At 50.6% G+C, this 9,555-nt stretch overlaps 1 protein-coding gene across 1 annotated transcript in view; it reads left to right on the forward strand.

The window, feature by feature from the left end:
• Positions 1-71, forward strand: part of LOC118943998 (basic proline-rich protein-like) — a 3,233-nt gene extending 3,162 nt beyond the window's left edge. Inside the window, exon 2 of the mRNA XM_036961080.1 lies at positions 1-71. This exon is cut by the window's left edge and continues 1,786 nt beyond it. Within this exon, the coding sequence (XP_036816975.1) occupies positions 1-71 (71 nt within the window).
• Positions 72-9,555: the final 9,484 nt, after the last annotated feature.

Below are 9,555 nucleotides of genomic sequence, written 5' to 3' on the forward strand. Positions count from 1 at the left end.
CCCTAACCCAACCCCAACTCATCCAAACTATGGCCGTCTCAGCCCCATCCCCATCACAGTCACACAGATGATCGTGAAACATGAATGAAATGAAACTCTAACTGTAATACTGGTCTCTAGAAACAGTTCCCTCTTTCTCCCAGCACTCCTGTATGTTACAGGGTCTGATTGCAGCAGCAGCTTGGAAGTCTGGAAGAAACAGTTCCCTCTTTCTCCCAGCACTCCTGTATGTTACAGGGTCTGATTGCAGCGGCAGCTTGGAAGTCTGGAAGAAACAGTTCCCTCTTTCCCCCAGCACTCCTGTATGTTACAGGGTCTGATTGCAGCGGCAGCTTGGAAGTCTGGAAGAAACAGTTCCCTCTTTCTCCCAGCACTCCTGTATGTTACAGGGTCTGATTGCAGCAGCAGCTTGGAAGTCTGGAAGAAACAGTTCCCTCTTTCCCCCAGCACTCCTGTATGTTACAGGGTCTGATTGCAGCGGCAGCTTGGAAGTCTGGAAGAAACAGTTCCCTCTTTCCCCCAGCACTCCTGTATGTTACAGGGTCTGATTGCAGCGGCAGCTTGGAAGTCTGGAAGAAACAGTTCCCTCTTTCCCCCAGCACTCCTGTATGTTACAGGGTCTGATTGCAGCGGCAGCTTGGAAGTCTGGAAGAAACAGTTCCCTCTTTCTCCCAGCACTCCTGTATGTTACACGGTCTGATTGCAGCGGCAGCTTGGAAGTCTGGAAGAAACAGTTCCCTCTTTCCCCCAGCACTCCTGTATGTTACAGGGTCTGATTGCAGCGGCAGCTTGGAAGTCTGGAAGAAACAGTTCCCTCTTTCCCCCAGCACTCCTGTATGTTACACGGTCTGATTGCAGCAGCAGCTTGGAAGTCTGGAAGAAACAGTTCCCTCTTTCTCCCAGCACTCCTGTATGTTACAGGGTCTGATTGCAGCAGCAGCTTGGAAGTCTGGAAGAAACAGTTCCCTCTTTCCCCCAGCACTCCTGTATGTTACAGGGTCTGATTGCAGCGGCAGCTTGGAAGTCTGGAAGAAACAGTTCCCTCTTTCCCCCAGCACTCCTGTATGTTACAGGGTCTGATTGCAGCGGCAGCTTGGAAGTCTGGAAGAAACAGTTCCCTCTTTCTCCCAGCACTCCTGTATGTTACAGGGTCTGATTGCAGCGGCAGCTTGGAAGTCTGGAAGAAACAGTTCCCTCTTTCCCCCAGCACTCCTGTATGTTACAGGGTCTGATTGCAGCGGCAGCTTGGAAGTCTGGAAGAAACAGTTCCCTCTTTCCCCCAGCACTCCTGTATGTTACAGGGTCTGATTGCAGCGGCAGCTTGGAAGTCTGGAAGAAACAGTTCCCTCTTTCCCCCAGCACTCCTGTATGTTACAGGGTCTGATTGCAGCGGCAGCTTGGAAGTCTGGAAGAAACAGTTCCCTCTTTCTCCCAGCACTCCTGTATGTTACAGGGTCTGATTGCAGCAGCAGCTTGGAAGTCTGGAAGAAACAGTTCCCTCTTTCCCCCAGCACTCCTGTATGTTACAGGGTCTGATTGCAGCGGCAGCTTGGAAGTCTGGAAGAAACAGTTCCCTCTTTCCCCCAGCACTCCTGTATGTTACAGGGTCTGATTGCAGCAGCAGCTTGGAAGTCTGGAAGAAACAGTTCCCTCTTTCCCCCAGCACTCCTGTATGTTACAGGGTCTGATTGCAGCAGCAGCTTGGAAGTCTGGAAGAAACAGTTCCCTCTTTCCCCCAGCACTCCTGTATGTTACAGGGTCTGATTGCAGCAGCAGCTTGGAAGTCTGGAAGAAACAGTTCCCTCTTTCTCCCAGCACTCCTGTATGTTACAGGGTCTGATTGCAGCAGCAGCTTGGAAGTCTGGAAGAAACAGTTCCCTCTTTCCCCCAGCACTCCTGTATGTTACAGGGTCTGATTGCAGCAGCAGCTTGGAAGTCTGGAAGAAACAGTTCCCTCTTTCTCCCAGCACTCCTGTATGTTACAGGGTCTGATTGCAGCGGCAGCTTGGAAGTCTGGAAGAAACAGTTCCCTCTTTCCCCCAGCACTCCTGTATGTTACAGGGTCTGATTGCAGCAGCAGCTTGGAAGTCTGGAAGAAACAGTTCCCTCTTTCCCCCAGCACTCCTGTATGTTACAGGGTCTGATTGCAGCAGCAGCTTGGAAGTCTGGAAGAAACAGTTCCCTCTTTCCCCCAGCACTCCTGTATGTTACAGGGTCTGATTGCAGCAGCAGCTTGGAAGTCTGGAAGAAACTGATAAAAAGCAGACGGAAAAAAAACGAATGGTCTTTTTCTCATAACTGACACAACAACAACCTAAGAAAACGCGATCTCTTAATGAGGCGTAATTCCGGTTTTGACCCCGCAGCGGGATCTGGCCTGGAGGCCCTGTAGCGAATTTAGCAGGCCTGTGGTTTGTCAATGGTTAGCTTCTTTTTTGTCTACCATACCCATTTTTGCTTAAGGTGTCTTTTGTTGAGGTGTGACATGTGACATGTCTTTTTGTCAGATAAAGCCCCACCATATCCTCCTACAGCTGAATTAGGTAAATAAAGTGGAAGCCTCTTTTGTCTTCAGCTGTCAGATGGGCTTTGCACTGTCCCAGTTACCTTGGAAACCTTGGAGAGGTGAAGGAGAGGACAGCCAGAAGAGAAGAGATCCTCCAGCTCTTCAGACACCAGGTAAACGCCTCACTTAGGGCTGTGTCCCAAATGGCACCCTATTACCTATGTAGGGCACTATATGTAGTGCACTATAAATAGGGAATGGGGTGCTATTTGGAACACATCCTTAGCCTTTCTCCAACCTAAACCCCCTCTCTTCATTCTCCACTCTAAACTCTCTTATCCTCTACAATCCAATCTAAACAGCTTGAACATTAAAATAACACTTAATGCCTGACAATACAGCAGCAAAATCCAACATATCCCTTTTCCATCTGTGTAGTACAATGCATTCTGAAAGTATTCAGACCCCTTGACACATTTTGTTAGGTTATAGCCTTTTTCTAAAATTTATATTTTTTACATCTACACAAACTAACCCCCAAGTTTTTAGAAATGTTTGCAAATGTTTTTTAAAATATATATATCACATTTACATAAGTATTCAGACCCTTTACTCAATACTTTTTGAAGCACCTTTGGCAGTGATTACAGTGTTGCGTCATCTTGGGTATGACGCAACAAGCTTGGCACACCTGTATTTGGGGAGTTTCTCTCATTCTTCTCTACAGATCCTCTCAAGCTCTGGCAGGTTGGATGGGGAATGTTGCTGCACAGCTATTCTCAGGTCTCTCCAGAGACGTTCGATTGGGTTCAAGTCTGGGCTCTGGCTGGGCCACTCAAAGACATTCAAAGACTTCTTGGCCTTCTCCTTAGGGTCGTTGTCCTGTTGGGAGGTGAACCTTCGCCCCAGTCTGAGGTCCTGAGTGCTCTGGAGTCGGTTTTCTTCAAGGATCTCTCTGTACTTTGTGCCGTTCATCTTTCCCTCGATCCTGACTAGTCTCCAAATCCCTGCCTCTGAAAAACATCCCCACAGCATGATGCTGCCAACACCATGGTTGACTAGAACTGAATAGACAATGTCCTACCTCTAGGATGCAGGTCCCAGCGGCCGTGTTCTCCTTGATCGATACGTTGTAGAAGGTGCCAGGTTTCCCCTTGGCATTCAGCCTAAAGAGTTCAATCTTGGTGTCATCAGACCAGAGAATCTTGTTTCTCATGGTCTGCGAGTCCTTTAGGTGCCTTCTGGCAAACGCCTTTTATTGAGGAATGGCTTCCTTCTGGTCACTCTACTATAAAGGCCTGATTGGTGGAGTGCTGCAGAGATGGTTGTCCTGCTGGAAGGTTCTCCCATCTCCCCAGAGGAACTCTGGAGCTCTGTCAGAGTGACCATCGGGTCTTGGTCACCTCCCTGACCAAGGCCCTTCTCCCCCGATTGCTTAGTTTGGCCGGGCGGACAGCTCTAGGAATAGTCTTCGTGGTTCCAAACTGTGTTCTTGGGGACCTTCAATTCTGCAGAAATGTTTTGGTACCCTTCCCCAGATCTGTGCCTCGACACAATCCTATCTCGGAGCTCTACAGAAAATTTCTGCTCTGACAATTTTTTTGCTCTGACATGCACTGTCAAATGTGAGACCTTATATAGACAGGTGTGTGCATTTCCAAATCATGTCCAATCAATTGAATTTACCACAGGTGGAATCCAATCAAGTTGTAGAAATATCTCAAGGATGATCAATGGAAACAGGACGCACCTGAGCTCAATTTCGAGTCTCATAGCAAAGGGTCTGAATAGTTATGTAAATAATGTCATGTACTGTCATGTTGTCTTGTCTCTGTCCTTTCCCTTCACCCTGTCTCCCTCTGCTGGTCGTGTTAGGTTACCTTTTCTCCCCCGCTTTCCCCCAGCTGTCCCTTGTCTCCTCTAACTACCCATTCACCCCGTTCCCCACCTGTTCCCTTTTTCCCTCTGATTAGGTCCCTATATCTCTCTCTGTTTCTGCTCCTGTCCTTGTCGGATTCTTGTTTGTTTGTGTCATTCATGCCTGAACCAGACTGTCATCATGTTTGCTGTAACCTTGTCCTGTCCTGTCAGAATCTGCCGGTCCATCTGAGCCTACCTATGTTTGGTAATTAAAGAAGCTCTGTTTAAGTTGATTCGCTTTTGGGTCCTCATTCACGCACCGTAACAGAAGAATCCGACCAAGAATGGACCCAGCGACTTCGGATCCTCTCCACTCAGCCGTCGAGATCCAGGGAGCGATGCTAGGCAGACACAAGCAGGAATTGTCTGCTGCTCGACATGCCGTTGAGACCCTGGCCACCCAAGTCTCCAACCTCACAGAACAGGTTCACCATCTCCGCCTCGATCCACCGGCCACTTCCAGGGCTTTCGAATCTCCGGAGCCCAGAATCAATAACCCGCCGTGTTACTCTGGGGAGCCCACTGAATGCCGCTCGTTCCTCACCCAGTGTGATATTGTGTTTTCTCTCCAGCCCAACACTTACTCCAGGAGCACTGCTCGTGTCGCCTACGTCATATCTCTCCTTATTGGACGGGCTCGTGAGTGGGGCACGGCAATCTGGGAGGCAAGGGCTGAGTGTATTAACCAGTATCAAGACTTTAAGGAGGAGATGATACGGGTTTTTGATCGATCTGTTTTTGGGGAGGAGGCTTCCAGGGCCCTGTCTTCCCTATGTCAAGGCAATCGATCCATAACAGACTACTCTATTGAGTTTCGCACTCTTGCTGTCTCCAGTGGCTGGAACGAGCCGGCCTTGCTCGCTCGTCTTCTGGAGGGTTTCCGCGCAGAGGTAAAGGATGAGATTCTCTCCCGGGAGGTTCCTTCCAGCGTGGATTCCTTGATTGAACTCGCTATTCGCATTGAGCGACGGGTTGATCTTCGTCACCGAGCTCGTGGAAAGGAGCTCGCGCTCTCCGTCGCCTCCCTCTCCGCATCACTACCATCTTCCTCTGCCGGCTCGGGTGCTGAGCCCATGCAGCTGGGAGGTATCCGCATCTCGACTAAGGAGAGGGAACGGAGAATCACCAACCGCCTCTGTCTCTATTGCGGTTCCGCTGGTCATTTTGTCACTTCATGTCCAGTAAAAGGCCAGAGCTCGTCAGTAAGCGGAGGGCTACTGGTGAGCGCTACTACTCCTGTCTCTCCTTCAAGATCCTGCACTACCTTGTCGGTCCATCTACGCTGGACCGGTTCGTCAGCTTCCTGCAGTGCCTTAATAGACTCTGGGGCGGAGGGCTGTTTTATGGACGAGACCTGGGCTCGGGAACATGACATTCCTCTCAGACAGTTAAAGGAGCCCACGGCCTTGTTCGCCCTGGATGGTAGTCCTCTCCCCAGGATTCAGCGTGAGACGCTACCTTTAACCCTCACTGTTTCTGGTAATCATAGTGAAACCATTTCTTTTTTAATTTTTCGTTCACCTTTTACACCTGTTGTTTTGGGCCATCCCTGGCTAGTTTGTCATAATCCTTCCATTAATTGGTCTAGTAATTCTATCCTCTCCTGGAACGTCTCTTGTCATGTGAAATGTTTAATGTCTGCTATCCCTCCTGTTTCCTCTGTCTCTTCTTCACAGGAGGAGCCTGGTGATTTGACAGGGGTGCCGGAGGAATATCACGATCTGCGCACGGTGTTCAGTCGGTCCAGGGCCACCTCTCTTCCTCCACACCGGTCGTATGATTGTAGTATTGATCTCCTTCCGGGAACCACCCCCCCCCGGGGTAGACTATACTCTCTGTCGGCTCCCGAACGTAAGGCTCTCGAAGATTATTTGTCTGTAGCTCTTGACGCCGGTACCATAGTCCCCTCCTCCTCTCCCGCCGGAGCGGGGTTTTTTTTTGTCAAGAAGAAGGACGGGTCTCTGCGCCCCTGCATAGATTATCGAGGGCTGAATGACATAACAGTGAGGAATCGTTATCCGCTTCCTCTTATGTCTTCAGCCTTCGAGATCCTGCAGGGAGCCAGGTTTTTCACTAAGTTGGACCTTCGTAACGCTTACCATCTCGTGCGCATCAGGGAGGGGGACGAGTGGAAGACGGCGTTTAACACTCCGTTAGGGCACTTTGAATACCGGGTTCTTCCTTTCGGCCTCGCTAACGCTCCAGCTGTCTTTCAGGCATTAGTCAATGATGTCCTGAGAGACATGCTGAACATCTTTGTTTTCGTTTACCTTGACGATATCCTGATTTTTTCACCGTCACTCCAGATTCATGTTCAGCACGTTCGACGTGTCCTCCAGCGCCTTTTAGAGAATTGTCTCTTTGTGAAGGCTGAGAAGTGCACGTTTCATGCCTCCTCCGTCACATTTCTCGGTTCTGTTATTTCCGCTGAAGGCATTAAGATGGATCCCGCTAAGGTCCAAGCTGTCATTGATTGGCCCGTCCCTAAGTCACGCGTCGAGCTGCAGCGCTTTCTCGGCTTCGCGAACTTCTATCGTCGTTTCATCCGTAATTTCGGTCAGGTGGCAGCTCCTCTCACAGCCCTTACTTCTGTCAAGACGTGCTTTAAGTGGTCCGTTTCCGCCCAGGGAGCTTTTGATCTCCTCAAGAATCGTTTTACATCCGCTCCTATCCTTGTTACACCTGACGTCTCTAGACAGTTCGTTGTCGAGGTTGACGCGTCAGAGGTGGGAGTGGGAGCCATCCTTTCTCAGCGCTCCCTCTCTGACGACAAGGTCCACCCATGCGCGTATTTTTCTCATCGCCTGTCGCCGTCGGAACGTAACTATGATGTGGGTAACCGCGAACTGCTCGCCATCCGGTTAGCCCTAGGCGAATGGCGACAGTGGTTGGAGGGGGCGACCGTTCCTTTTGTCGTTTGGACTGACCATAGGAACCTTGAGTACATCCGTTCTGCCAAACGACTTAATGCGCGTCAGGCGCGTTGGGCGCTGTTTTTCGCTCGTTTCGAGTTCGTGATTTCTTATCGTCCGGGCTCTAAGAACACCAAGCCTGATGCTTTGTCTCGTCTCTTCAGTTCTTCAGTAGCCTCCACTGACCCCGAGGGGATTCTCCCTGAGGGGCGTGTTGTCGGGTTGACTGTCTGGGGAATTGAGAGGCAGGTAAAGCAAGCACTCACTCAAACTCCGTCGCCGCGCGCTTGTCCTAGGAACCTTCTTTTCGTTCCCGTTCCTACTCGTCTGGCCGTTCTTCAGTGGGCTCACTCTGCCAAGTTAGCCGGCCACCCTGGCGTTCGGGGTACGCTTGCTTCCATTCGCCAGCGTTTCTGGTGGCCCACCCGGGAGCATGACACGCGTCGTTTCGTGGCTGCTTGTTCGGTCTGCGCGCAGACTAAGTCCGGTAACTCTCCTCCTGCCGGCCGTCTCAGGCCGCTTCCTATTCCCTCTCGACCGTGGTCTCACATCGCCTTAGATTTTGTCACCGGACTGCCTTCGTCAGCGGGGAAGACTGTTATTCTTACGGTTGTCGATAGGTTCTCTAAGGCGGCTCATTTCATTCCCCTTGCTAAGCTTCCTTCTGCTAAAGAGACGGCACAAATCATCATCGAGAATGTTTTCAGAATTCATGGCCTTCCGTCAGACGTCGTTTCGGACAGAGGTCCGCAATTCACGTCTCAATTTTGGAGGGAGTTTTGCCGTTTGATTGGGGCTTCCGTCAGTCTCTCTTCCGGCTTTCACCCCCAGTCTAACGGTCAAGCAGAACGGGCCAATCAGACTATTGGTCGCATCTTACGCAGTCTTTCTTTTCGCAACCCTGCGTCTTGGTCAGAACAGCTCCCCTGGGCAGAATACGCCCACAACTCGCTTCCTTCGTCTGCGACCGGGCTATCTCCTTTTCAGAGTAGCCTCGGGTACCAGCCTCCGTTGTTCTCATCTCAGTTCGCCGAGTCCAGCGTCCCCTCCGCTCAGGCTTTTGTCCAACGTTGCGAGCGCACCTGGAAGAGGGTCAGGTCTGCACTTTGCCGTTATAGGGCGCAGACTGTGAGAGCTGCTAATAAGCGTAGAACGAAGAGCCCTAGATATTGTCGCGGTCAGAGAGTTTGGCTCTCCACTCAGAACCTTCCCCTTAAGACAGCTTCTCGCAAGTTGACCCCGCGGTTCATTGGTCCATTCCGTATCTCTCAGGTCATTAATCCTGTCGCAGTGCGACTTCTTCTTCCGCGATATCTTCGTCGCGTCCACCCGGTCTTCCATGTCTCCTGTGTTAAGCCCGTTCTTCGCGCCCCCGCTCGTCTTCCCCCCCCCCCCCCCCCATCCTTGTCGAGGGCGCACCTATCTACAGGGTCCGTAAAATCTTGGACATGCGTCCTCGGGGCCGTGGTCATCAGTACCTAGTTGACTGGGAGGGGTACGGTCCTGAGGAGAGGAGTTGGGTTCCCTCTCGGGACGTGCTGGACCGTGCGCTGATTGATGATTTCCTCCGTTGCCGCCAGGTTTCCTCCTCGAGTGCGCCAGGAGGCGCTCGGTGAGTGGGGGGGTACTGTCATGTACTGTCATGTTGTCTTGTCTCTGTCCTTTCCCTTCACCCTGTCTCCCTCTGCTGGTCGTGTTAGGTTACCTTTTCTCCCCCGCTTTCCCCCAGCTGTCCCTTGTCTCCTCTAACTACCCATTCACCCCGTTCCCCACCTGTTCCCTTTTTCCCTCTGATTAGGTCCCTATATCTCTCTCTGTTTCTGCTCCTGTCCTTGTCGGATTCTTGTTTGTTTGTGTCATTCATGCCTGAACCAGACTGTCATCATGTTTGCTGTAACCTTGTCCTGTCCTGTCAGAATCTGCCGGTCCATCTGAGCCTACCTATGTTTGGTAATTAAAGAAGCTCTGTTTAAGTTGATTCGCTTTTGGGTCCTCATTCACGCACCGTAACAAATAAGGTATTTCTGTTTTTATTTTTAATACATCTGCAAAAAAAAAAAAAAAACCTGCTTTCACTTTGTCATTATGGGGTATTGTGTGTAGATTGGTGAGGGAAATTTTTTTAAATACATTTTTAGGATAAGGCTAAATGTGGAAAAAGGGAAGTGGTCTGAATACTTCCCGAATGCACTGTATTTCTCCTCTAGGTAACGGTCT

Source organism: Oncorhynchus mykiss, chromosome 24 (assembly GCF_013265735.2).
Source record: "Oncorhynchus mykiss isolate Arlee chromosome 24, USDA_OmykA_1.1, whole genome shotgun sequence".
Classification (NCBI taxonomy): Eukaryota; Metazoa; Chordata; class Actinopteri; order Salmoniformes; family Salmonidae; genus Oncorhynchus; species Oncorhynchus mykiss.